The sequence below is a fragment of the Neurospora crassa genome, linkage group I (assembly GCF_000182925.2).
Source record: "Neurospora crassa OR74A linkage group I, whole genome shotgun sequence".
Taxonomy (NCBI): domain Eukaryota; kingdom Fungi; phylum Ascomycota; class Sordariomycetes; order Sordariales; family Sordariaceae; genus Neurospora; species Neurospora crassa.
Window position 1 is genome coordinate 5,229,792 of NC_026501.1, and position 27,545 is coordinate 5,257,336.

A 27,545-nucleotide genomic window follows, 5' to 3' on the forward strand; every position below is an offset into this window, starting at 1 on the left:
GGGGAGCTGGGCGCGATAAGATAAGATTGTGAGACAGCCGACCGAAGAATAAAATCGACAAAGTTTTGCAAACGTCTAAATTTCTTCTTCTTTTCCTTTTTTCTATATGGCTAGTGATGATGACAAAACATAAAATTATGATAGGAAGAGGATGAATTCTCCCACAGAGGAGAGCATGATCTCACCATACGTTAATCTGAAGCCATCAACTGCACAAGCTTTCTTTGGGCCTTGCATGCTACTGTTTTTTGTTATCTTCTCGTACTCCTCGTTTTAAGGTTGCTTATTCACCTCCAGCATCTTGCTAGCTGGCAACCACATCTTCTTTCCGTGTATCAGAGTGGTTTGTGGCCGCATTTTGTGAATCTACAACTCTCCGAGACCTTCAGAGAATTCCCAACTGTCTTCAAGAACCACATGAAGTCGTCACTTGCTGCAAACTCAAAACTTGCTATGTACAGGACATCTGTCAGCAAGCGTACTCATTGGGAAGAGTTGAACACGTTGATGGTATCCGAGTATACCTGATGTCGTTGAGACGCATTGTATTTGACCTCGACCTTCAGGTTCGCAATAGTATAAGTTCTGTTGTCTTTCCATGCTCCCCTCCGTCAGTATGCATTGCCAAAACTAAAGTCGGGGGCAAGGGTGCTTCTCCGCTCCTCGTAACATTGGGCCTTTACGCCTGTGGGTGTATGCGTCTGATTGTTCGAAAGCATTCAACGATGAAGGCGCGCACCACAAACTCCCGTGCCTTGAGGTTCTTAGAGGTAGCTTCCTTGGTTGGGCCCCGCTCCAGGTATGTAGCAGGTACCTCTATGTAGTGAGGTGATTGCGGCTCCTTGCCTGCGGCAGGGCTGACAGCCTGACGGGCCAGGGCATCGAGGTAACGTAGTGGGAAGTGGAAGCTTTTTCGGCCCAGCAGTAGCGGAAAGTGGAGGCAGCTGAAAAGCAATGCTCGGGGGGGCAAGGGGTGCCCCCAAGACCGACACCTTGCCGCCGTCATCTGGCTGCTCTCCATCGTGTAGTTCATCCCGGAAGTCCCATCTGAGCGGCGGCGGTACCTTTCCACATCCGTTCTTGAAGACCAATCTTGCTGTCGTGCATACTTACGTCGATATCTAAGTTTCAAACCTCATCCAATACCTCTATCGCCTCTGTTTGTACGCCTCGGCATTCAGTAACACTGGCGGTTTCAAGTCGATAGCCACTCGCCTATACTATATCCTACCCACGAAAGCTATCGTCCTGCGACAACCTATCGCCAAAGCTGCTTGAGCTTTTCAGGCCGCACGTCTTGCCGGTATCTCATGCTGCTCCATTACTTGCTCTCAACATAGCAAGGTCGCTTGGGCCTACCGTTTTGCTTTCCGCTTACTCGCTCGAGCCTGATTAGAGTCGTCGACGTTGACCTCTACTATTCGAGAACAGGCCCCAGGAGCGCCGTACCAACTCAAACCTTTGCTGCCAGGTAGCCTCCACCCCGGAAGCGTCCACGAACCCACGAAACCCATTTTGTGAAGGGTCTCGACATGGGAGCTCTAGCATACGCCAAACCTCCGCCATAATCAATTTGTATTCGAAGCAACTGCTACCGAAAATGGACTACAACAGTTCTACATCGTCTGCTCTTTGGGCGGGCCAATCACCGTCTCTCGACAAGTCGAGCCAAATCCTCATCCGCGAATACCCTCACCGCGCGATCGCAATTGCCTCGGAATCCCACGCTCTCATTCTTCGACATAGTCAGAGCACAAGCCAAGCCATTGCCAATGGCTCTCTCGCCTCCGTTGCCTCCGCTCGCCCACGATCCGGCAGTTTCGACAACATGCCTTCCAAGTGTATGGTGGAATTCACACCGCGGACGGACAAGCTATTACTCGACTACCGTCCCTTGACATCACGGCCTATCTATGGGACACTGGGAATGATCTCAATCGGGCCGGACGTGTTCATCTGTGTCATCACCCAAGCCTCAAGGGTCGCTACTCTTCGTCCAGGAGAGACGGTGGAAAAGATAGAGAGTGTGCAGTTCTTCTGTCTGAACTCAGCAGCTTACGATGATGTTTTCATGCTAGACGTTCACGACGAATTGGATGCTGCCTCAGTATACGGCCAACCGCTGGGCCGGAGGGACCCAATGGAGCATCCATGTGTCGAGTTGCAGAAGCTTCTCAGTAACGGGACATTCTACTACAGCACAGACTTCGACATTACCAACCGTATGCAGGACAGACCAGCCGATGCCGTAACGTTTGATATCGACAATTTCGACGAGTCGTTTCTGTGGAACTCATACATGATCCGTCCGCTTGTGGAATTCCGCTCCAAGCTGCAGGAACAGGAACGAGATGCGTTGGATGCCTCGCGGATCCTGACGTCCGCGATTCGAGGCTTTTGTAGAACATGGGCCATCCCTCAGGCCTCAGCTCCTTTGAGGGCTGCCAAGACCGGTCTTCCTTCATACTTGACCATCATCTCGCGTCTGTCCTGTAAAAGGGCAGGCACAAGATTTAACTCACGGGGCATTGATGACGATGGAAATGTTGCAAATTTTGTGGAAACTGAGACGACGTACTGGAGCCCTTCAGGCGTTGTGTTCTCATATGCTCAAGTACGCGGCTCGGTTCCAGTCTTTTGGGAACAGCAAGCCGGGCTGCTCCCAAACCAGCAGAAGATTACCATCACACGATCACCGGACGGAACGCAACCGGCATTCAACAAACACTTCTCTGATCTGGAACAGGCATATGGTGCTGTCCATGTGATAAACCTACTCAGCGTGTCGAAGCCAGGAGAGTACGAACTGACGTCGTTGTACCGTACCGGTATTCGGAACTGCCCCCTCAGCCGGCCAGAGGAGGGACAGTCACGCGATCATGCTCTCCTTAGAGCGACCGAGTACGACTTCCATGCTGAGACAAAGGGACCCCAAGGCTATGAGGCAGCAAATGAGATCAGGCGTTATCTGGAGGGCTCAGCCGACGGCTTCGCATATTACCTGGCCCACGAGGCGGATGACGGCGAAGAGAGGGCGGGCTCCGATGAACGTACATCTTCGCCTGGCCAATGCCGCTATGTGGTTGTGCTACAACAAGAAGGTGTTTTCAGAACAAACTGTCTGGATTGTCTCGACAGAACGAACCTTATTCAGACGATAGTATCACAAATGGCGGTAGAGACTTTCTTAGGCCATCAAGGCGAGGGTGCTGCGTCGGACTTTTGGTCACGCCATGCCAATCTGTGGGCTGATAACGGTGATGCTCTGTCCCGTATATATGCCGGCACCGGTGCTTTGAAGAGTTCCTTCACTCGGTCAGGCAAAATGTCTCTTGCCGGAGCTATCGCCGACGTCCGCAAGTCGGCTACCCGACTATATGTGAATAACTTCACGGACAAACAACGACAGATGACCATTGATACACTTCTTGGCAGAATGATTGGTCAGGGGCCAGTTCATCTATATGACCCTATCAGTGATTATGTGTCTATGGAACTACAGCGGCGAAGCAACGAGTTCTCTACAAATGAAAAGATTCGGATGTAAGTTGGACCTATGTCGATTTGGTGTCGCACGATGCTGATGTAGACAGTTTAATCGGAACTTTCAACCTGAACGGCAAGACCGACGGTATCGACGAAGACTTGTCGTCTTGGCTTTGTCCCTCCGAACTGGGCAATGCTCAACCCGAAATTGTTGCGATCGGGTTCCAAGAAATCGTCGAACTTAATCCGCAGCAGATTATGAACAGTGATCCAACCAGAAAGCAGTTGTGGGAACGTGCGATAAAGGCTACTCTGGATCGACACTACAACAGAGCTGATGATGAGAAATACGTGTTGTTGAGAAGTGGCCAGCTCGTGGGTGCCGCATTGTGCATCTTCGTTAAGGCCTCTGCTCTCCAAAACATCAAAAATGTCGAAGGCAGTGTCAAAAAGACAGGGCTCTCGGGCATGGCCGGAAACAAAGGAGCTGTTGCGATCAGGCTTGATTATGCAAACACACCGATATGCTTCGTGACAGCCCATCTTGCTGCTGGTTTTACCAACTACGAGGAGCGCAATAGAGATTATACCACCATCAATCACGGCCTCCGATTCCAAAGAAATAGAGGGATTGACGATCATGGTAAGCTGACCACCCACGCAAACTGGCGGGCATGACTGATACCTGTAGAATCTGTCATATGGTTTGGGGACTTCAACTATCGCATTGGACTGAACCTCGAAACCGCCAAGGACCTGGTCAGGAAAGGAGCTCTTGAGGAACTATATGCGAACGACCAGGTGGGTCACCCAATCGCTGCGCCTTTGAGAAGTTAAGCTGACCTCTTGCAGTTAAACCTACAAATGGTGGCCGGGCTTGCGTTCCACTACTATTCTGAGGCACGTATTACGTTTAACCCCACGTATAAATATGACATTGGTACCGACACCTTTGATACATCGTAAGTCCAACTGTTTGAGATTCGCAACGACCATGGCTTCTAAGAATCTACACAGGGAGAAAGCTCGTATACCGGCGTGGACGGACCGCATATTAAGGAAAGGTCACAACCTCCGCCAGTTGTGTTACAACTCAGCGCCATTACGATTTTCAGACCACCGGCCAGTATATGCCGTCTTCGAATGCACCGTCAACATTGTGAACGAGAGAATTCGCAACAAGATCAGTCGTGAGATATATGAACGCAGGAAAGCAGATATTGGCGGCGACATGGCCAACTTGGCTGGGGATCAGTCCGACGACGAGGATTTAATTGGATACGATGCTATCGAGCCTGGCCTCCCTCCAGCGAGCTCCGATCGACAGAAATGGTGGTTAGACAATGGCAAGATGCCCCGATCAGCCATCCAACCACCAAAACCCGAGAGCCCCGCCTTCCAGACTATTCTCAATCCCAAAAGGCCAGCCAACCCTTACATGCCCACTGATGAACCTGACTGGGTCAATATTCCGAGATCTGAGTCAAGACTTTCCTCCTTCTCGAGTCTGTCAACATCACCGTTTGAACATGTCAACCATTCGATGCTGCTCTCTACTTCGGCGTCAAATTCGGCACCGAGAAGACCTCTCCCTCCTCCATTTGATCCATCGAACCTTCCCGCAAAGGTTGGGCGGTTGCAACTCAACGAAGATGGGAAGAACGGCAAGTCCGATACTCCTCCACCACCCCCTCCTCCACGAAGGCAGACCGGTATGGGTGCTCTAGGATCCACATCGGGACCTGGCATGACCACTTCACCAGTGACTAGGAAGCTTGCCAATACGGCAGGGACAGCAGGAGCAGGACCAACACAAGCAACAGCCACACCACCACTCCCGGTGCGCTCGATGTCTGTATCGTCTGAACACACCATTAAGCAGAAAGCTGCGCCACCGGTAGCCAAGAAACCTGCCCACTTGGCAGCACTATCATCCCCTGAGTCCAACACTTCGGCACCTGTGCCTATCGAGGACATGATGACACTCAGTAAATGGAAGCCTCTCCAGCCAGAGTGTTCTCCGAACCCGCCTCTCTCGGGATTACGAGGATCCTTAGCCAACGGAAGTTCCACGTCTCTATCTTCACACAAAGATAGAACTGGGGATAGCAGCGTGCCGCTGCAGCCGTCTCGGGGCGTCAATACAAGCACGGGAGTTGCGCCTCAGGCACGGTACACGCCGCCTGGAGGTGTAGGTCTCGTCGGGATGGCCGATCTTCGGCAAAAGACCCAGGTTCCAGGACGGAAGCCTGTGCCTATGTCTACGCTTGCGCCAGGGCCAGCACTTGTTCAGAAGGCGACGAAGCCTGAGGCGCCGCAGCCGCCTCCGCCTAGGAAATCACATACTGTTAATCTTCTGGACGATGATGACAGTAATGGCATTCAGATGGGAGGGTGGCAGGCACTGAAACCTTCATGAAGGAAGGGCTGCACGGGTCCACAGGACTTGAACCGAGGTTACAGGTTTTTGAATTAGGATTATGTTAGTAGTTTTGAACAGCTTTTGGCTATAGACAAGGAAGCATGAGGCGCGCATACATTATATACGTCAAACACTTCCTATTGCTAGGCTTTGTCTCTTCGGATGAGGCTGGAAAAACAATCGGACATGAAGTGTATGCTGAGATGGAATCATAACAGCCTCCTGAGTGCGCTTAGAGGGACATGGGGGCAAGGTAAGCCAACTTTTGCAGCGGGATCGGGTCGATCAGGACATGTAATCCGATGTCCTCTCAAGGGCTTAGATGGACATATCCTCACTTCCGCTGGCGTCCTTCAATGCACATACGATGATGCTGTTATCAATTGTCGTTAGATGAGTTGGCGAGGGCAATCAAGATAATCGATGGAGCCGATGGGGTGGCTGTACACTGCAGCATGTGTAAAACGCTTCGGAGGATACCTACGCGGGTGGTCAGGTGAGTGGGCGTGGTGATGGCTGATGACCGACCGGGGTCGAAGACTTCAATGCTCTGCTTCAACAAGGGGGTGCCAAGACAAAGCCACACAGTACCGGCAAATATGCCGCGATGATCACGACGAAAACACCGTGAGATCCAGGCAGAGTCGCCAGATTGACAGTGTGATGATGTTTGTGTGAACACTGTATTTGTGCCAGCACTGCAAGGACGCACGAGTGAACGTTAGCGAAGGGTACACTGACATGTACGTCATAGCACATGCCATGTTCCTGTGTCTTGCATCGCTCTTCCAGGGCTTCTGCCATTCGATGGGCGGAGTGGACGAGTGACCGACCAGAGTGAGTGAGTGACCACCGAGCGCCTGCCTTTTTTTTTTTTTTTTTTTTTTTTTTTTTTCTTCCTGTTTTAGTGTACATAATGTCTTGGTTGTCAACAGCACTCGCCCGCCCAAGCACACACACCGTCTTTACACGATGACCCTCTTAGTGCCTTGCCCCTATCCCGGATGATCCCACCCTTTGTGTGGAAAAATAGGAAGAGACGGCGGCTGCTATGAAAAAGGATACAAATAAGCGACAGTCCATCATCCAACCTTGGTACCCGCCCAAGCCCGAAACCAACCTGGAAAAGCGTCTGAAAGCCGAAGTGGCAGAGCCTGTCGAGGAATGCCAAACCGAGACTAAAAACTAACGACCCAACCACTTAGACAGTAGATTAAACTCCTCTTTCAAATCCCGGACATTTTAGGTCCAAAGGCAGGGGGCCTGGGAGGGTTCATCCGAGTCAGGTTATCCGGTCGTGTCAAGTCACAAATCGCGGTTCCTTTCTCCGTCCAATCGGAATTCCCTTTTGGTGCCTTCCCAGTCAACGTACCTCTACTTTCCTTTCCAACCTTGTCGGCCTCCCGCCTTCTGGCACTTTTCAAACTTCAACGAGGCTCGATCTTTTGCAACTCCTACCGGGTCGCACCGAGACGCGGTTCCGCTTTTCACTCAGACCCTCACTCATCCCGCCATTCTATACACTACTTGCTTGCGTCGAATGACGGGAATATCGAGTCGATTCCACCCATCATTCCAATTTCCGTAGGTGCAGGGCAGTGCATCGCAGCATAACCTAACGCAGCGCCAGCGGTTGCAGGGTCGTGTGCGATCTCAACCCCATCTTTGCATCTTCCCAGTTCCAGTCATATCAGTTCTCCCCCCAGCGGGCGGGCTCCAGCTTGCTAGTAGAGGTCCGGCAGCCAGGCACCCTCTCAGCTGCTCCCCATCCATTAGATCGTGACCCAACAGACCCCATCTCTCATCAAACCGGAAGGGGGCATTCCACACCGCCGTCACGGGCCACGGTCGACCAAGGACGACCAAGAACGAGAAAGCGGGCTCCTCTAGCTCCGCAAAACCAATCCCAACTTGAAGACTGACTGGCGACTCCCTCGAGCGATTTACCATGATGATAGCGACTTTCAGCTGATCACCTTGTTCGCCCTGTCCGCTTTCGCTCTCGTTCAAGTCACCAATGCCCTAGAGCCCCATTCTTCATACCTTCTTTTTGCCGACTCCGACGTCCCAAAAAGTCGGGGATACACCCACGTTTGAATCTTGAAGACCTCAAATTCTCTTATTGCGCACAAGATGGCAGCTACCAGGAAGTAAACGTCGTCTGCCTCTCTATCTTTCGTCCGGCCAACCTGGAACCCGAGCATTTGGGTCATGCCGAGGGAGGGAAACAACCGATTCTTCACTCTCTATTCGCTTTGGCCTGTTTGATCAACGTCGCAGCACCTTAGCCACGATTGCCCACTTGAGCCGTTGTCGAATTGACGATACAATCTGTGAGCTTTGTACTGGCGATTCAGATTGCTGCTTGCGTCACAAGCAGTCGCAACTCCCTCACCATCATCGTCCGGTTTTGACGACATAAACGCAAGCACCGCGGAGTGGCCGTACAGGTTTATACATTGCATATCACGGCACGAGTGCAGATCAACGACATCGAGGGGCAGAGAGATTGGGTGGGTTTGTTTGTTTGCTCTCATCACAAGCATAATCTTCCATCATCATCATATCGACCTGGACGACTTTCCCTGCCGACAGTCACATCAAACTGTGCATCTACTGTTATTGCGCCATATCCATCAATCTCTGAATCCCGCCTATACCGAATCTGCCACGTACTTATTCGTCGATCCAGTCGAGCCCTCTTGCGACCTCATCTATCATACGATCAAGCACCATACGACTGCCCCAAAGAACTGCATCACAGTTCATTTGCGAGATCTGGTGTTTATTCGGACCAACCCTAACCCACTCTCTTCCCGGTTGGCAGATCATACATCCCTGATCTTGAATGCCCATCTCCCTATCGGTAACCGACCATCGCAGATCGACCAACGACGAAAAGCGACAATGAACCACTCTTACAGAGCCGTGTCCTCACCGGGAAGGCTTTCGATGCCCAGCCCCGCTGCTCCCCTCGCCCTTTCAGATTTCATTCTCCAAAGACCACTCTCGCCATATTCCTTTGCTTACGATGGACAAGCGGCTGCAAGCCCAGACGCTACCTTGGCCGAAGGCGACCACCAATCGTCGCAACCCCAGCTACTAGGCGAAACAAGCAGAACGAGGTCAGCAGCAACAGTACCGATGGCCAAGCTAGGAGGTGATAGTCCGGCCAAGCATCCGGGACTTTCAACCGTCTCGATCGGTGCCCCAAGTCCAAGTCAGGAAGCTGTACGGAAGGAAGAAGGAACATCGGAATCTCTGTCAACAACGACACCCTTGGAGTCTCCACCGCCCGTAACGGCTCAGAACTGGTTGGCGACACGTCAACAAATTATACCCGGGCGAAATGTCAAAAAGGCTGACTGGATCCGGGGATGGAGCGAGTCTGTCGTTAACCTTGGGAATACGACATATTGTTGCTGCTCAGAAAGCTTCACGGCCAGGGGCCGCGGATGGAAGGGCAAAGGGGGTGATCTCACGAGCGGGGTGCGAGCCATTCTGCCGGTTACTAGATCCTCCTCTGGCGGCCTTGACACCGCAGTGAGTATGTGTCGCAATTGTCATCGCCCAGCTTCGCCGACCCCCGCAACAGGGGATTTCGGCCCGCTCAATGTCGACGAGCCAGAAGAGAAGGTCGGACGGAGCACGCGAACAGAGTTTACTCGGAGACTTGGTGGACTTCTTCGCCGGGTCATGCCCAGTCGAAGTGACAGCGACCGCCAAGTATCACAGAAGCATTTGGACCGAAATCTCACCGCCAGGTCGACGCCCGTGAGCGGCGCCTACGGTAACAGACAGCAGAAGGCCACGGCATCCCCAGTCAAACCGTCGCGTCTGTCCGGTTTCAGTGCTATAATATCGAAGGAAGCCCCTGATAATCAGCCGAAGGTGACAAAGAATTCGTGGTCAACAACTCCAAGACAGCCAGCCGTGTTGAATGGCACTCGCGGAGGCCATAACCAGCTGCAGTCAGAATCAGACGACGAGTCGAGCGATTCTGATGACCCCCGGGCAAAGATCGGATTGAAAGTCAGCTATGCACGTCTGCAGCGGGCAGCGAAACTGTTGGAGCGCAACAAGTCATGACGGATATATCATGACGGATTGGAGGGATAAACATCGGCCGGGTCTGATGTCAGATGCAGCGGGCCCGGTGGCGGTGTTTATTTGAATCAGGAAGGAGTTTCGGCCCGAGGAACAATGCAGCATAGCTTCATCCACACATCTACCGGGCGAGAGCGAACTAGAAGCGGTGAAATATAGACATCACACAGCATACATGGGGTTAATACGGCGCAAATTGGGGTAATGCTCTTTTCTGGGGTGTTTGTTGGTCCATCAAGCTAAGGTGGATGTGTTTTGTGTGCTAAAGAAGTGGAAGGTAGCATCAGGAGGTCGGCATTTTGGAGAGGGGTGGAATGCGTGAATGAATTCATAGGTGGCCGATAAAGGAGCTTGGGATATATAACGGCGTATGCACACTTGGGATGAACATTCCACAAGTGTCGTCGCTTAATTTGTCTTTTGAGTATTGGTAAGGAAGAAGGGAAATAGTTTAGTTGTTCGGCTGGCTGGTTCGGGCTGGTTTTGATACCCCTGTTCATTCAAATGCATACATATGGCATATATGGGAAAGGGAATGTTGCATTGTGTTAGCATGTCAGATGGAAGAAGGACAATGTACTGTACTGACTAACTGCACTACACAGACCTTGTATTAACATCACGGTTGCATGGATATAATTATGTTTACGCTTTTAGCTTGCCCCCGAAAACGCTTGGCTCATGGTTTGGGACGCTTATATCTGTGTACAGAGCGTGCTGGTCTGTGATGATGTCTAACATGGATTATCTCAAGTGAAGTATGTACGGATTGCTGAGCAGCTATGATGATAATCAAAGAAGTAGCAAGAAAACACCGCTCTAGGAACGTGAAAGAGCAAGACAATTTGACACTTCTGGAAATGCTCCTTCTCTTCTGCGATTCTCCGTGTTTGCTGTCAAAGTAGAGGACTCGTAACAGGTTACAGCGAGATGACTGAGCAGAGATTGAAGGACTATGACTGGTGTGTGTATAATATGAGTACGAGAGTGTAAGTAGACAGTGGACGTTGAATTAACTGGAATGCAGACTCGTTCCTTTTTTTTTTCCTTTTTTTCCCTTTTTTTTAATTTTTTTTTATTTTTTTTTAATTTTTTTTTATTTTTTTTTATTTTTTTTTTATTTTTTTTTTATTTTTTTTTTATTAGAGAACCTTATCAAGAAGCCTAAGTCAAGGTGAGAGTATTGGCAAAGAGGTTATAGCTAGGTGCTAATCCACTCAGATATGTTCTTTCTCCCTCTCTTAAATGTCCACTTGTCAGGTCTGAAAATGCCTTCTTCCCTTGATCGACTAAAGGAAAGAAGTGCAACTGTCAAGGATGTGAAAGGATTTATATCATCAGAAATACTACCTTTGTTGACAATGCGTGTCAGAGATTGCGAATCCAGTCAGTATTGATGCAATGACTACCTAGGTACCTTGAAACCCAATCGTGAACACACTCGCGAAGTTTAAATAAAAGAGGACTGACTTGTTATATGTTATAGGGGATTAAAGTCTGATAAACCTACCTTTAACTCCCTTTGGGGATATTCAACTATACTGTATAGATCAAGCTGACTGACCGTATAGCAAGTCATAAGAAAGAATGTGATTTTATACCTGACGAGTAGTTTACCTAGCTATCTCCTGCCTTTTTCCTCTTCTGTCCTGTCCTGTCCTGTCCTTCCACCAACGATCGATCATCTCACAATTGCACAAACAGAAGTTAGGAGTCAAGTGAGTGAAACTATGCACTGACAGCGTCGTCAGTCGCTGATTCAAGTCCAAAATCAGTTGAAGAGCTTTCGACAAGGTGAAACGAATTACCACATGACCAAAGAAAACTTGACTATTAACTACCACGAGCCTCCAAGCTGGTACATATGAACCAGAACAAGATTAGTTGACTACCGCCGTTCAACTTATCTAGCCCAGGCGACATGTAGACCAAGACCAGAAGGAAGAGACAATGAGCGACGAGTGAGCTGTGCTGAGTCTCCATGTAAATACCTGGTAGAAGATTCCTGATCTATGTATGATAGACACGAAAACCCAAGTGAGCTTCTTTATCCGTCGCGCAATACCGATGTTTGACCATCCCGCTAAAAGTGCGAGAACTCACATCGTTCATGCGTTACCTTCTCATGGATGTGAAAAGGCTATGTACAACGTCGACATTGACCATAGAGATCCTATCACTATATTCCATATCTGCCTCATCTGTATGTAAGTGCGGGTTGGGACAGATATCAGCGTATCGTTCTTTCCATGACCGGACCGTCTTAGGGACAGGAAAGATGTGCAGCAACCAGCTCACATCTCACATCTTGAACTTCGGCCCGTGAGCTTGGGATTGACTGAACTGCGGAAGAGCCTTGGGTAGTGTCACGAGGACGGCTGCAATCGATGGGCGGGCTCTATCTCAAAGTGAGTGACTGCAGATAAACGCCCTGCGTTCAAGAAAACCTCAGTAGACGAATCGAAGGGCGGAACCCGATTGAAAACTACCGACTTCGTCTTTTTAATTCTGACGACGTTCTCCGTTGTATCCGTTCGTCGACGTCCCTGAGCCATGATAGCACATGGCGATAAAGTCGAATGTATAATCCGCAGTCACAGAATCATGATATTGTACTACAACTGAAACAACGACACGACGCATACCTAGACTCATTAAAAGAACAGGATGGGGCCATCCGAGGTTCGCTTTTCGTCATGAATTGTATTACACCTCACGTTGGATAGAAGTAGTTTTCCTTTGGACTGACTTGAGCGTATCGTGACATGGCTGCCTGTGCCTTATGTCACCATCACCACAACCTCGCGCTAGATTCAGCTCCCTAAGAGCTTTGGTTGTCGCTCGCAATCTCATAGTTGGAGTCGCGTGACGACCTAAAACAGGGGCGGGGGTTAAACATGGTTCCCAGTCTGTCCAACGAATTAACAGCCAAGCCGTGGCAGTTGGCGTAGTGTATGTAGAGCCATGGAGGGGTTTATAGGCCATCAGCAAGAAGATGGTCTCTTAAGGGGGGCAGGTGGGTGGGTGTACAATACAGGACTGTTGTGTTGTTAGTTTGGTTCTTCTGACGGGGCCAGAACAAGGGTAGAATAAGGCTAATCTAGAGACCTCATTGGCCTTAGGAAGATACCTAATAACTCGTCCCCATTTGTAGAGGTTCGACAACAATCAGGATTCTCAACGCTACAGAAGTATCTTTCAGCCCCCTCCAAAGCTTCCGGATTTAACTTACAGCATCTACATAGTATTCGCGAGACTCTCGGCAGCCTTCGCAAGTTTAGTAGGCTTTGGCTCTTCTGTACCAAACTAACAAAACAAACCAGGGCTGGATTACTTGCTGCCAAGTAGTATGGTAGGGATCATTAGGGGTTGTTTAGGGGTCCCTGATGATCTTGTAAGGGACAAGGCCAGGGTGATGAGCGAGGGAGATCCGAACTGGGTACCAACTACTCGACCACAGAGGATGTAGATCCGGTCTAATAGATTGGTCCCTGACCAACATAAAAGATAACGACGAAGTTACCATCAGACGTTCGGTCTCGCCAAACACAACATCCAAGGATGTCTGCTGCGAAGGGGGGTTGTAACCCAGGGCTGTGTTGTGTACACTGGCTGTGACTAGATAACTGGGTGTATTGCATGATCTCGAGATTTGTCCATGCCAGAGCTTGTGAAGTATATACACCAACAGGACTGCCTCATATATCTCCATAGCCGTGGGGGGAAGGAGGAGGGGGAAGCAGCAAATGGAGCGGGCAGGAAGCAGAGCTTTGAGATCGAGATGTCCAGTAGCGAAGAGTAGGTGCACTATGTACCAACCTCAAGGTATACGTAGCGGGGCGCAACGGGAGCGGGAGGTTAGCGTTTGGTGAGCAACCCGCCCGGAGAAGGCTCGCAGTCTTCTAGCCGTTTCCATGTTCCCTCCTTTTGCACCCAGTTTCTGCCCAGGAAATGATCGCTGGCCAAACAAAGTTGGAAACGGCCAGAGGACACTGGCTAGGTGCCGCGAAGACCCCACTCTGTCGCTCGCTTCCGAACAATGATACGTACATGCCCGATGGAAACGACTGGGACTTGTAGATAGCCTCACAGCCAGAATTGTTGGCCTATTGTTGCGACAGGTCCACTAGAAGAAGCGTATTCTGGCAACGACTTTGGACTCATATCATCATTCCTTTTCCTGCCAGGTGAGACGAAGACGATAACATGAAAGCTTGAGAAGGAAGAGGATGAGCAGCCGGAGCGAGAAGATCGATTGCCGCCGATGAGACAGGCGCATGAGAGCAAGCGCACAGGCCAAAGGGTACTTGATAGGGGGTTACTTATTGGTTGAGGTAAATTGGAAAATTGGCTTGCATTCTAGCATTGGCACGAGACAACGTGTGCCATGCGGTGACAAAGAGGCAGCGAATTGGGAACTCCCTGGTGGTGCTAGTTCCGGGAAGATGAGGGAGGGGCTGCCGATGGCGGGGCTCTGAGTCAAGGTTGCAAAAACTCCAAACAGAGCACGCCGTCCTTATCCCGATATCCTGCTGGGCCGCTATCCGGATGTGTGCAAGACATATGTAGCAAGATGCAACTGCTGCACATGGAAACGCCGGGCTTGACTAGCGAAGACGTCGACGATGCCGTCGACCGCAATTCTCTGGTCGTGTCAGCCTGGCCAACATGGGGAATAGGGATAAATGGCCAAGACAACCAACCCATGGTGACAGGAATCCGCCGCGGTGGATGGCAAGTGGACTCTCAAGACATTCCTGCCAATGTAGTGTATACAGTAGGTAATATTGGAAATGTGACCTTTTGAGCCGCCGCCTGGCTCCCGGTGGACAACACACCAATGGTCAAGAAGGATAAATGAGGCTTCAGAGAACTTCACCTCGGGGTGGGGGCGACATTCCAGAGCGTGATATCATGGACTCCTAGTATGCAAAGAGGTTGCACACACAAACAGCTCGCGAGCCCACCGAGGTACCTACAAGCTGAGGCCCATCTGTAAACGTGAGAAAGGGTGAAAGGGTAGCACATAACTCCAGCTTGTGGGTTGTTGTGTAGTCGAAAACGAAGCATGCCACGCCATGGATCGGGGTCATGGATGGTGTGCCGTGCGGACGGGACTGAGAGAAAGTGGCAGCGGAGGGCAGTTGAACAATCACCTCTCACGACGGATCCAATCCCCTCAACGTCGGCCACGGCCACCATCATGATCACTCGCAACACCACTGCGCTGCAAAGAGGGCAAGTGTGAGCCTGATGAGACGATGCGGCCTGGTTCCCTGGTTTGGTTGCCAAATTTGGGAGCCACGGGAGCCTTTTGGTTTGGGCCCAACCCCAACTCACCTCCCCCCTCCGACCTCCGAGAACGTGGCTGGACTCGGGGAAGACGAGAGAACAAGGCGGACCTGTGGATGTCGGAGTGCGTGAGTGAGTGATCCCAAGATGCCCCGTGCGGTACTTAGGGTGGGCACACGCAAATGTCAAGCAATCGCGTGGAGGCCACTCTGATTCTCGTCCCAATTGCCCATCCACCTGTTAGCGAGAGACTCCAGGCCCCTTGCCCGTTTGGCCTGGTCACCGCCAGAGCTGCTCGGGCGGCTAGGTCTCTTGCTAGCAGCCAATCGTCGTTTGATTCCACCTTGGCCGAAAAAAAAAGCAGGCCCCCCCCAGCACGGCTGGCTCGCACTAGACTGAGCGGGGATCGGGGGAATCTCAGGCCTTCTCCCTAAAGCCAAAGTCCCTTTGCCTTCAACCCAGCGACACTCCTTCGAACCTGCCTGCCTCCCAATCTTATCACGTCACAGCCAGCAAAGCAAAACCACCGTAGTCTTCCGGTTAACCTATTTTTTTTCTCCCTCTCTTTCCGCTTTCTCCTCTTCCATTCCCAATTTGCAACAGTAGCGATCTTTTCCGCGCCCTATACCCAACCCAATCAACACCATGGCCAACGAAGTAAGTCAGCTCCAGCCGCACGCCGTCAACGCCGGCCTTCGGGCGCAGACGGCCTATTCCCCCATTTCTCGACACCGCCTTCCCCTTGGCGCCGGCCATGGCCAGCAGGATCGCTATGCTTCCGGCAAGGTGCAACACATATGCTAACGTTTGCCTTGTTCTTGGTGTAGCGCGAGAGGTGTGTGTGATTCCGCTGCCTGCTGCCCGCTGTTCGCGCGGGCTTCGGCATCGGTGTATCTGACCCCACTGGCGGCCTGCGTACTGACGACACGGTGAAATCAACAGCAAGACTTTCCTCGCCCGCCTCTGCGAGCAGGCTGAGCGTTACGATGAGATGGTCACCTTCATGAAGGAGGTTGCCAAGCTCGGTGGTGAGCTCACCGTTGACGAGCGCAACCTCCTCTTCCGTTGCCTACAAGAACGTCGTCGGCACCCGCCGCGCCAGCTGGCGCATCATCTCCTCCATTGAGCAGAAGGAGGAGTCCAAGGGCTCCGACAAGCACGTCGCCATCATCAAGGAGTACAGGCAAAAGATTGAGACTGAGCTTGAGACCGTCTGCAAGGATGTCCTCGAGGTCCTCGACGAGGCCCTCATTCCCCACGCCGCCACTGGCGAGTCCAAGGTCTTCTACCACAAGATGTATGTATTTCAGGCCAAACCCCTGGCCTTGGCGATAGCTGACCGGTATCCAAAAACAGGAAGGGTGACTACCACCGTTATCTTGCCGAGTTTGCTTCCGGCGAGAAGCGCAAGAACGCTGCGACTGCGGCTCACGAGGCTTACAAGGTACGAGCTTCTGAAAATTCGCGCGATTTGCTACCAATGCGCTTTTGCTAACTGGGGGTTTCACTGCCATGCAGAACGCCACCGATGTTGCTCAGACTGAGCTCACTCCCACCCACCCTATCCGCCTGGGTCTCGCCCTCAACTTCTCCGTTTTCTACTACGAGATTCTTAACTCCCCTGACCGCGCCTGCCACCTCGCTAAGCAGGCTTTCGATGATGCCATTGCCGAGCTCGACTCGCTGTCCGAGGAGTCTTACCGCGACAGCACCCTTATCATGCAGCTCCTCAGGGATAACCTCACTCTCTGGACCTCGTCCGACAATGGCGAGCCTGAGGCCGCCGCTGAGGCCCCCAAGGCCGAGGAGAAGGCTGAAGAGAAGGCTGAGGCTGCTGAGGAGAAGGCTCCCGAGGAGCAGTAAGCGCATCTTTCCAGACCGTGGTTTCTTTCGCCATGACGGGTGCATGCCCTCGCTGGTCGCCTGAGGTGTACCGGAGTGGCACCGGAAACGCCCGTCCTTTGCGCAACTGGTCTCGTGTTGCTTCTTGACTATGATAGCTAGGATTTTTGTAAACTTGAGCTGGGCTTTGTTCTCTCTGGACTTGACCGGCTGGCGGATGGAGCGTGAAATATGCGGCACATTGGCCATTGGCAGGACGGGGGCTTCGATAAAGGAAGTTGGTTGATGTCGGGGGCCACTGAAATGCAGGGCATGATAGTCGTTTCCTATTCTCTTATTATTATCCTTTCCCTGTTGTCTTTGTCGCCACGCACCTCTCCCTTCCACCTGTTTTTTCTCGGATGGGAAGAGGGTAAGAGAAGGAAGCAAGAAGGTCTCTGTTTAACAACTTCCCCCCCCCCCCCCCCCTTCCCAACAAAAAGCCAAAGGAACTATACCATTCCACTTGGCGAGGAAAACAAATGACACTCCAATCAGAGATATATCCCTGTCCCTTATGAGGACGTTCACGTACCATGATTATTTTGCGGTGCTTCTAAATGCCCTTACACTACCTGCCCTTACTGGAAAAGTTTGTTTTCTAAACTTAATGTAGACTCAGGAGGATCAGGCCTTGATATCTTTATACCATCGGTGCGGAAAAGAACATAATCATCCTTACACTCTCCGGGACATGAAGAAGATGGTGTGCCCTGTAGAGTGTCACGTCTAATAGCGTAATGGATCAAGACAGACACAGTATATCTAATAACCGGATATTTTGCATAGCGCGTCAAGGGAGTAATAAGGGAAAACGGACCCCCAGATTCTTCCAGTAACCGCACAAGGATCCAGTCAAATTTCCAATTCATGGACCACAAGGATCTTGCTGGATGATGGCCGTCCCACGATAACCGTCCTCGATAAGAATTCCAGGTGACGGCCTCCTTCCCGAACCCAGCTCCCGGGAAGATATGCAATTCAAGCGGTTCTTTCCATGATCATCTATTGGCGCAAACGATGTCTTTTTTTTTTTTTTTCTTTTTCTTTTTTTTTTTCCCAGTATATCTTGACCAAGGCAGCGATGATGAGCATGCTCTTGCTTTTTCAATTAGTTTTGTGATCCTCATCAATATTCTGTCCAAAAAGCGACAGTCCTGCGGATCATTTTACAGGACCCCCTGGCGTCCATACTATGGGTGCCTAGATAAGTTCACACATAGGCCATCATCCAACTGGGATCTTAGATCATATTATCCCGTTCACTCGTTGAGATATTGTGTTCAGACCAAAAAAAAACTTCTGCTACCTAACGCTTAATGTATGCCATCAACTCATTCAAGTGCCTTTGTCATGATAATGCAATACCCTACAGGAGTCCTAACACGTTTGTGTTTCTTTCGAGGAGTTTCCCAAAGCCCAGTTAACGCCCAAACACTAGCTCACAACGTTCCGTAGCCCTAGAAACAAATATGTGTGTCATTCATATTTTGTGATGCGCGCCTTCCGAAACAAAAAATAGAAACAAGAAAGGAAAAAAAGGCAGGCGATGATATGTACCTACTGCAATTTTCACAGCTCGCCGTCACCAAACACAAAAGAGTCTTTCGTCTGCGTCAAGTTATACTTCTCCCTTCCCCAATCCGCCGGGTCACCGCCGGGGACGCACAAACCCAGTCTCCAAAAGTAATCTCGGTGTGCGAAGAAGAGCTCCCAGAGCTTGAGTCTGGTGGGGAACAGCCTCGTTGTCTTGGACGTGGGGGCTGTTGCAGTTGACTCGCCGCCCATACCAACACCGTCATTCCCAGCACCAGCATCGCTACCGTCGTCGCCGTCATCATCATCATCAACAGCAACAGAATCCCGATGTTTAAAATAGGGATCAGTCCCCTTGGCCGCCGCCAGCGCTAGCAAGTCAGTCACCTCCAGCAAACTACCATCAAACCATCCGCCGCCATCCGAGTTCTCAGCCCCAGCCATACACTCCGGATCGTTATCGCCCCGACACAACCGCAGGTCCTCGGGAGCAGGCGGCAGGTTCAGCTTGGAAATATACACTTCGCCTGCGTGCGAGCGGTATCCCCATTCTGTCAAGGGCAAGAGCGGGACAGGATCGTTGACGTGGGTTACGCGGCGGTAGGCTCTGGTTTCGTGCGCGTCATTGTCCTCTTCAATATCAAGACCAAAGGCCTTATCCAGATAATCCACTAAGGCTTGGTTACCGATGCGCGGTTCGCCAAAGGTCGTCACCTGGACGTCTTGCCAGCCTAGCGAAAGCCGAAACTCCAACGCGGCGAGAGCGGCGACGGCCCCGCCGAGGCTGTGTCCGACCAGGTGGACGGGGTAGTCGGGGTGTTTGGCGCGGGCGGCTTTGAGGGCGGGAAGGACGTAGTCGCGCGCGTTACGCCAGGAGGCAAGGAAGCCCATGTGGACTGTGCAGTTGGTGCATTTTCCATCGTTGTTATAGCTTCTTCCTTTTCCCACATTCCTATTCCTACCCGCAATGTTATCCTCCTCTTCCTCCCTCTCCTCCTCATCATCATCATCCGGGGCAGGATAAGGCACGTACTCCTGCGGCACCGTGCTCAGATCAACAATCGTGTTAGTGATGCTATACGTCCCGCGAAACGCCACAATAATGGCCGGCTCGCTGATGACCACGGTCCCGCCCCCGTTCCGCCCGCCCCTCTTCCTCTCGCCGTGGTCGACCGCAATGTATCCGCAGCTATCGCTGAGCAGCAGGCCCGTGTTCCAGGTCCGCTCGAGCTGCATCGAAGGGAAATCTTTGCAACGGGATACGCACGAGAAGGGCTTGGAAACGCCGGTCGTGCCGACGCAATAGGTGATGTCCACTAGGCGAGCCATGCGCTCGAGGGAGGCGAATAATGGAACAGAGACGCCGCCGCCTTGTTGATGGAGCGGACGTGGGATGTCGTGAGCGTAAGGTCCTCCATCAGTCTCTCGGGCATAGTCGTGGAGTGTAGTTAAGGGGTGTTGTTGAATTGGGTCTCTTGGGACGGCTAACGGGGTTGCGAAGACTCTCTCAACGAAGTGAGATGTGAACGGAAGGAGGAAGAGACCGAGCTGGTGTATTAGATGCATTCTTGTAGATGAGCAGTTGCATGTTCTGAATGATTGTAAAGCTGTCGGCCCTTTCCAATTAAGACTCACTGATATCGGAAGGCTGGCATAGGATAAGCACCAAGAAAGGAAGATCGAGAGGCCGGCTTTTCATTAGAAGAACTTCTCTTGCACAAGATGTCGGCCAAACATGGTCTCCGGGCGGCGAGAACGTACCGCGTGACCAACACTGGACCAGTGACTGATGAGCGAATCGAGGAAAATGACCAGGACGTACGTAGATGATCGATAGGGCGGGGGTTCAACTGTTGTTTTCCTTGGATCAAGTTTCTAGGATATAAAAGTTCAATGGTCAGGGCTCCAACAAGAAAGCGGACTCGCGATGTAGAATTGTGAGAGATTCTCAAATACGTTGCAGCACGACGGGAAGTTCTATAAACGAAGTGGAGGTGATGATTGATTTGGGTAGAGCAAGCAGAACGGAAGAGGAATACAAAGCGGAAGTGGTGACGTCGAACTGACTTGTTCCAGGCTCCCAAGCTTCAGGGACGCCCCTACACTGCGGTTTCAGAGGTCAGATGAACGGGACGGGAGTTGCATGCCTGCCCGTTGTGGAGGGGGAGCATAGGTAAACAGGGGGTCGAGAGGGGGGTAAGCGAGTGCCACCGCTGCAACACCCCGCAAGACCTCGGAACTTTTAACAACTTTAACTCGACTTTACACCTCTTCCTGTCATGTCATGCAAGGGGAACCTGGAACCACTCCCTCCCTTACTGACGACCACCACCACCTTGGACCCGGTTTGATATTCATGTGCTTTCATTCCTCATTGACTATCGTTACCCGTATCCCATTCATTGCTCACCGATTACCGCCTGTACTTTATCCCATTCTTCATAGGCACCTGTGATTGCCCTTGTCTCCGAATCCGTTTCTCTCCCCGGGATCTAATTTCCTCCTGGGGGTGCGATGGGGTCGAGAGCAGTGAAATTTCTGAGGATGGCAAAATCTAGAGAAAAGCATTGCGACCCTTCTCCGAACGCGGTAGTGTTACTTGTATCGACGCAGCTGAGCCTGGGGGTGAACTGGTCCACGGCCATGAAGCCCCTACTTTCTTTGTCAGAGTCGGATCTGATAGTGATGATAAGTACCACAAGTGTTCCGATGGAAAACTTACGACTCTGCTGTATTGGGGCATGCCAGCTCGATGATAGAGAGCATGCTCGTCTTTTGGACCCACTGGAATTGCACGGTTGGGTTTTCGCAAGCATATCTGGGGGCCAAGCCCTCTGGTCCTGCGTTTGGCTGGGTTCCATTGTAGTAACAAGACGTTTCGATCTTTGTCTCGTTGTCTGCGTACTGAAAATCGACGACAATTGGATGGGTATTGTTATTCTTTGGTGTCCAGACCTGGAGCGACGTGATCTTGTAGGATTCTGGGAACGGGCATTGGTCATCGTGTGAGGAGAGAGACTTGAGTTTATTCCTAAATGAGGGCATCGAGGGCATCGAGGGCAGAGAAGCCACAAGAGGAATAAGAGCCACGAGGGCATGCAGGTTCATCATAAGCATGTTGGCGGTGTGAAGTTGAATATTCGAGTAATCCTGCTGTGTAATGGGATGTTTACGTCGTGTGGATGGATGCAGAGGTGGTTTATATCTGCTTGCAGTCGTGTAGATGGGCAGACACGGAAGGAGCAATGTCAGAAACTAAAATAGTTCGGGAATGAATGAATGAGCTCATGCCTCTACAAAGGCAGGAAGAGCAAATCCATCGCTGTTTTGCCCTGCCCCGTTACTCAGGCATACGCAGTATGGAACGGTATGGAACGGTGCAGGGAACGGAATGCTGTGAGGTAGATCGTCTTCACACCGGTACACCTACCTGAAGATCCAATCCACACAGCATTCGGCAATGAGGATACCTGTAAGGTCACACACACCGGTGACAGTCAAAGAGCACTTACGGCGTACTCAGAAGTGGCTATCCGATCTGCAAATCTGGCAGGACATAAAGTACTGAGGTGGGCAATGATTGGAAGTATCCGGCGCAGATCTGGCTGCCGTGATCCGGACAAGACGGATCAAGTCTCAATACGTGTACATGCCCGCACATCAGCTTCAGTCAAGCTAGTTGATACACAGCATGCCGAGATATTCGGTATTATGCTCGGTTGAGATCGGTCTTCCGTTTCTCTCCTTTGCACGGCCTCGGAAAATCTTGGCAGATTCTTAGTCTGGCGTGTTTGAAGTATGCGTATGCCACGATATCCCCGGGACATCAAGGGAGTTCGAGCTCGTCAAGCATGTTGCCTACTGACCCTGCCAACGGGAGTTCATCGGCTAAAACGCTTCTCGACAGCACTGAAAGTACCATGCTTGGCGCAAGACCTCAGTATTCGAAATTCGTCATGGTGGAAGTCCAAGAAATACCGAGAACGAAGGAATGCCGCGAGAAGAACATAGTTTCGGCTATTGGTGCTCCCAAACCGTTGGCGGCGCCATAGCCTACCCGTCCTACGAGTCTACGACTGCTCCATCTATCACAACTGGCGGGCTTGCGTGCGTTATCCAGCATCTACTCCACAACCCGAGAGTTGGTCCGGGGTGACAGAGCATCTGCGTTACCGCTTCAATACGACCCGTCCTTGCGATCTATGTATGGTGCGCACTGCGCACACCATGCAGTGAACACAAGGTCAGAACCGCCCATGGGAAACTGAGCTCGGGTAGCTAACCCGAACCGTTTTCGGACTTCATAAACATGCTCTTTGAAAGAGCCTTTTCCAGTTGGCCGTGGACCCAAACAACCTCCGGGCGTGAATGATAGAAGAATACGGACCGCACAAACACTGTCCCAACGAGGCTGGGCGGCTCCGGATAATATTTCTGGCACGAAGCTCTCCATATTTTGAGTTCGGAACACTGTCCGACGATATCTCGTATACATCCGTCGTGCCGACATCGTGACACCGAAAGTGAAACTTGCGAAGGGGTTTTGAGTCCGGGCAGGTGTTTGCCTTTGCCGAGTGTAATGGTCTTGGGGTGGTACCTCGGAAATGACAAAAAGAACTAGTATTCCTAGTTCTGTCTGTCTCGAAATAACAAGATGGCGAGGCAACGGTCTTCGTCTTCTTTGTATGAACAAGCTGGCTGTCGAAGAGTCCTCTCGACATGGGACAGGGCAGTGCAGAGGGATAGGGCGAGTGTCACGCTGGAGGTTACAAAGATTACCCTTGCGGTTGAGGAGTAGTTATTGATGCATTGTGGTGTTGATACTGAGTCGTAACCAGGAAGAGATCGATGGTGTCACTGAGAGAAGGGTAAGAGTTGAAAGTTGAGTAGCGCTGTGTTGGCACGGAAGAATGGTGTTTTCGCTTCGACTTACATAAGCCACATGCGACAATTGCACCAGCCACAAAACGCGACCATTTCCCCCCGCATACCAGCCACACCCACAGAACATTTCCCACTTTTCGGGCGGGTACTTCAAAAATCAGTCGCGAACTTTTATTCTCCCAAGTCCCTTCGACGTTCAGCCGACGATTTCGAGCATCCGACAACCACCCTTTTCGGAATCACCTCTCCAACCAACCATCAAAATGGCTGCTGAATCCAAGACCGGCCTCGCCGTTGGCCTCAAGAAGGGTCACGTACGTCTCACCTCGTGGAGGATCTCTGCGTTGCCTTCCTGAAAACAAAAAGGGAAATCAGGGCTATCGCAGACGATGGACACTGCATTTACCCTCTTGTTTTCAACAACCCCAAACACCACCTCATTACGCCGAACGATTGTTCGAGAAACGAAGAAAGGAACCGTGATTGCTAACCGGGACTCTACTCCTTTACCCAAATACAGAAGACCACTGCTCGTGTCTCCAAGCCCCGTGTTTCCCGCACCAAGGGTCACCTGAGCAAGCGCACTGCTTTCGTTCGCAGCATCGTCCAGGAGGTTGCTGGGTACGTTTTACCAATTTCAACTTTGTCAATTCGAATCATTCGCGCCAAGCAGCAGTTATCTCGACAACCTCGATCAAGCATACCTACAACAGTTCGACTGATGGAAGATGATGGTTCGTTGGGTGGATTCTGGACATACAAATGTGTACCTGTTTCTGCAAGACATCGCAACCATCATTGGAAGTATTGGACCGTACGCTTGATCGGGTTTGAGGAGGGACCTGCTGGGGCGCAAATGTGCAGATATCCGCTTGAACGAACTCACACTAACCTTGGGCTTCTACACTACAGCCTTGCTCCCTACGAGCGCCGCGTCATTGAGTTGCTCCGCAACTCCAAGGACAAGCGTGCCCGTAAGCTCGCCAAGAAGAGGCTCGGTACCTTCGGCCGTGCTAAGGCGAAGGTTGAGGACCTCCAGCGTGTCATCGCTGAGGCTCGCCGTGCCGGTCACTAAATTGGTTAATCCCAATCGATGGACTGCTTGGAGAGTGTGATTAAAAATACCAAAAAGGATTTCTGCCTCTTGTCTTTTCTCTGGCATTGTTCGGCGTGACGTTGGTTCGTTATGTTATGGATCCTATCTAAGCGCGCTTTCCCCCTATGGAATGGCTACGAAATAGCTGGTCTCGGGGAATAGAAACGAAATGACAACAGCTTGAATGGCAAGATGCTTGATCACGAACAAACTACTTCCCATTTTCGGACTGTGTGACTTCACATTTGTCAACGTTAACCCTGCTGGGTGCCATGATTGTAGGATATTGGATGCCCACTGCACTTTGTCAGGGTTTTGCTGCCAAATTCGACGGTGCATAGAGAAGCTCTGGCATATTATCTAGTGTACCATCCAATCATTTTCTTGTACATTTACCTCTCAGCCAACGCCCAACGATACCGATGATGGCCACCAAAAAGTTTCTATGAATTGGAAGCATACAATGAAGGTGTCATCCAACTCAAGGTTGTCGGGAGCTGCTCATTTCCTACCAGGCAGCTTGAACAATTTTCCCAACTTCTTCTTGACAGCATCGGAATCCAGACCATGATCACCCTTTCGCTTCACCTCTTGGCCGCTCGATGACGACTGTCCAGCTTGGACATCCTTCTCCTCTTCACCCTCCTCCTGTGAGACATCTGGTACCACTACCTCCTGCGCTCGGCTAGCCACACTGCCCTTCAAAAAAGGCGCCTCGCGCGCCTCCTGCGACGCCGCATCATCCCATACAAGATTCAACAGTGCCCTACCCCGAAGCTTATAGTCCGCCACTAGCCTCTTGTTACCATCTTGAACCGCAACGACTGGATGCGTGCCGGGGAGGATGAGGCGGAAAGGCTGGTCAGGATGGGTCATGACTCCCTTGACGGCCTGGTATAGGAAAGCGCCTGTGTGCTCCGGGGCAACTGTCCACTGCGCCGATGTCTGGTCCGGGAAACGGATCTTGATATCAACCCGCGTGACCTTGGCGAGCCGAGCTGCTTCCTCGGCCGCATCAGCCGCAAGTTCGGCATCGGACTTGAGCCGTTGGTTTTGCGCCCGTTGCAGTAGCTGTTGTTGCCGTAGCTGAGCATGGGCGATGGTGGGCTCGTACACAGATTCGTCTACTTGAATTTGGGCAGCGATGGGAGTGGTAGAGGACGGGGCATTGAAGACGCCCGTAGGCACGAGGGGGTCGCTGGGTTCGCTGATAGTGGTCGTGGTCTCTGTAGGAGGAATGGCAGAAGGAGCGACTACCTCATCGACGATGTCCATCGGATCGGTCCTCGGGACTGGCTCCGGGGCAGGGGCGACCGGGGCCGCGGCGTTGGTTCCCTCTACGGAGCCCGTCTGTAGTTCTGGCTCTGCTAACGTACTCTCCTTGATGGGCTTCGGCCCAGCAGCTAGAGTAAGATCTTCTGTAGGTTCCTGTATCGCCGGCGCTGACCCAGTCACTGGAGCTGAAGGCTCGTCTGCCTGTGTCTTCGGTTGATCTGATTCCACTTCTTTGAGATATTGGCCGATATCCTGCATCGCCTCATACAGGGTCTTCTCGGTTTCGCGGAAGGAAACCCGCAGAACGATGCTGCCAGAATTAATGCCACAATGGGACAGCGTCTTCTGTAGATCCTCCATCGAAGTGTACTCCCTGCCCATGATGCTCACCACTGGCGCCTCGAAGTATAACTGACCGCTGGTTCCCTGAGGGCCAGTACTGCTCTTAGGCGTGCCTCTGCCGGTCAGGTTTAACCCTTTCTCCGCAACCTCGAACTGCCGCATGACCTGCCACAGCGTCATGTCACTGGATAGCTTCTTCGTGTACCGCTGACCGTTGACATCGAGGGCTATCGACACAACTGCTGCGCTCTTAGACTTTTGCACAAGTTCGAGCTTGGCGCCAGACACGAGACCTGACGTCCGGAAGGGACCAGACAGGTCGATCAGCTTCTGTTTGTGCCTATATGCAAGTGTCAGTTCAACACGTTTTGGCAACCAGGGATCATGGGGCGTTCGTTCTCACTTAAGTTGGTACTTGTCACTGTTGAGGTTGAACTTTTGACAAGCTTCCCCCAGAACATCGACCATGTAGGTTCCGGGCGTGACTTTGATTTTCGTCCTTCTCAAGTCCGTAGAGAGCACTTCAACGTGCGCCGACATACTGGCGGTTTGACTATGATTGTGGGGGATAGTGAGAGAAGACGTGAACGTTGTTGCTTCTAGCGTTGAGCTGGCGCAACAAATTTGGTATGAAGGTCGGTCTCGCTGTGAAGTTTTATCGTTCAAGTGGTACGAGAAGGCTGAGACTTTGTTTTGTATTGACGCTGTCCTTGTGAAGCTGAGACGATGGAGTCCTTACAAGGAGTGGTTACGTAGTATAGTTGCTTGTGGATGTTATGTTTGGCGGCTGTTCTTCAGGCAACCCCGCGTAGCGTAATTGACAAATATCAGTCCACAGCAAGGAGGGGTTATAGAAGTAAGAGTTCGGGTTGAGACGAAATTGGATGAAGGAAAGCCTGATATGTGCTTTATCAGATGGTAATAAGAGCACTGAAAGTATCGATGGAAGTGATATGAGGCGGCGAGTGAGTGTCGTGTCTTCGGGTCACCGTCGTTTCGTGGAGTACACAAGATGTATAGTGAGCTTTCCGAGAGCTTCCACGGCCGACGGGCATCTTGTAAGATCAGGAGGGGCAATTACGCAGTACGTTTGATGGCAACACCGGGCATCCACCCAGCAACGGGGAAGGGGAGAAACAGCCGAATGGGTAGCTCCTGCCACCTAAGGTACAGACTGCTACAAACCAAATCCTAGCATCGCATGCCCCGTGCAGTGGCAGCCAC

At 51.5% G+C, this 27,545-nt stretch overlaps 7 protein-coding genes across 8 annotated transcripts; 4 read left to right on the top strand and 3 right to left on the bottom strand.

Moving 5' to 3' along the window:
- The first annotated feature begins 1,008 nt into the window (after positions 1 to 1,008).
- On the top strand, positions 1,009 to 6,203 carry NCU03298 (hypothetical protein). The gene is made up of 5 exons (XM_959382.2): positions 1,009 to 3,543; positions 3,594 to 4,129; positions 4,178 to 4,287; positions 4,339 to 4,448; positions 4,504 to 6,203. Exons 1-5 carry the CDS (start codon positions 1,601 to 1,603, stop codon positions 5,903 to 5,905), a joined length of 4,101 nt encoding a protein of 1,366 aa, XP_964475.2. The 5' UTR covers positions 1,009 to 1,600; the 3' UTR covers positions 5,906 to 6,203.
- A 2,612-nt stretch (positions 6,204 to 8,815) lies between these two features.
- Positions 8,816 to 9,997, top strand: NCU03299 (hypothetical protein; the record flags this gene model as incomplete). The annotated part of the gene is made up of 2 exons (XM_959383.3): positions 8,816 to 9,455; positions 9,504 to 9,997. 2 exons carry the CDS (start codon positions 8,816 to 8,818, stop codon positions 9,995 to 9,997), a joined length of 1,134 nt encoding a protein of 377 aa, XP_964476.3.
- A 5,519-nt stretch (positions 9,998 to 15,516) lies between these two features.
- On the top strand, positions 15,517 to 17,868 carry nfh-1 (Neurospora fourteen-three-three homolog-1). 2 transcript variants are annotated; one of them, XM_011394844.1, is made up of 5 exons: positions 15,517 to 16,142; positions 16,250 to 16,319; positions 16,384 to 16,604; positions 16,664 to 16,751; positions 16,826 to 17,868. In XM_011394844.1, exons 2-5 carry the CDS (start codon positions 16,299 to 16,301, stop codon positions 17,168 to 17,170), a joined length of 675 nt encoding a protein of 224 aa, XP_011393146.1. In that variant the 5' UTR covers positions 15,517 to 16,142; positions 16,250 to 16,298; the 3' UTR covers positions 17,171 to 17,868. The 2 variants fall into 2 exon arrangements, with proteins under 2 accessions (XP_011393146.1, XP_011393145.1); XM_011394843.1 differs by having other exon boundaries at positions 15,517 to 15,964; positions 16,135 to 16,319.
- A 567-nt stretch (positions 17,869 to 18,435) lies between these two features.
- Positions 18,436 to 20,791, bottom strand: NCU10506 (triacylglycerol lipase FGL2). The gene has a single exon (XM_001728314.2). The coding sequence runs from the start codon at positions 20,288 to 20,290 to the stop codon at positions 18,761 to 18,763; it is 1,530 nt and encodes a 509-aa protein (XP_001728366.2). The 5' UTR covers positions 20,291 to 20,791; the 3' UTR covers positions 18,436 to 18,760.
- Positions 20,792 to 20,902: 111 nt separating this feature from the next.
- NCU10507 (hypothetical protein) lies at positions 20,903 to 22,026 on the bottom strand. The gene is made up of 2 exons (XM_001728313.2): positions 21,447 to 22,026; positions 20,903 to 21,376 (listed from the first exon to the last, which is right to left on the bottom strand). The coding sequence occupies exons 1-2, from the start codon at positions 21,839 to 21,841 to the stop codon at positions 21,217 to 21,219; spliced, it is 555 nt and encodes a 184-aa protein (XP_001728365.2). The 5' UTR covers positions 21,842 to 22,026; the 3' UTR covers positions 20,903 to 21,216.
- A 1,713-nt stretch (positions 22,027 to 23,739) lies between these two features.
- Positions 23,740 to 25,299, top strand: NCU03302 (60S ribosomal protein L36). The gene is made up of 3 exons (XM_959386.3): positions 23,740 to 23,922; positions 24,129 to 24,229; positions 24,521 to 25,299. Exons 1-3 carry the CDS (start codon positions 23,872 to 23,874, stop codon positions 24,681 to 24,683), a joined length of 315 nt encoding a protein of 104 aa, XP_964479.1. The 5' UTR covers positions 23,740 to 23,871; the 3' UTR covers positions 24,684 to 25,299.
- Positions 24,888 to 27,433, bottom strand: NCU03303 (hypothetical protein). Its single transcript, XM_959387.3, has 2 exons — positions 26,725 to 27,433; positions 24,888 to 26,661 (listed from the first exon to the last, which is right to left on the bottom strand). Exons 1-2 carry the CDS (start codon positions 26,859 to 26,861, stop codon positions 25,206 to 25,208), a joined length of 1,593 nt encoding a protein of 530 aa, XP_964480.1. The 5' UTR covers positions 26,862 to 27,433; the 3' UTR covers positions 24,888 to 25,205.
- Between the last annotated feature and the right edge of the window lie 112 nt (positions 27,434 to 27,545).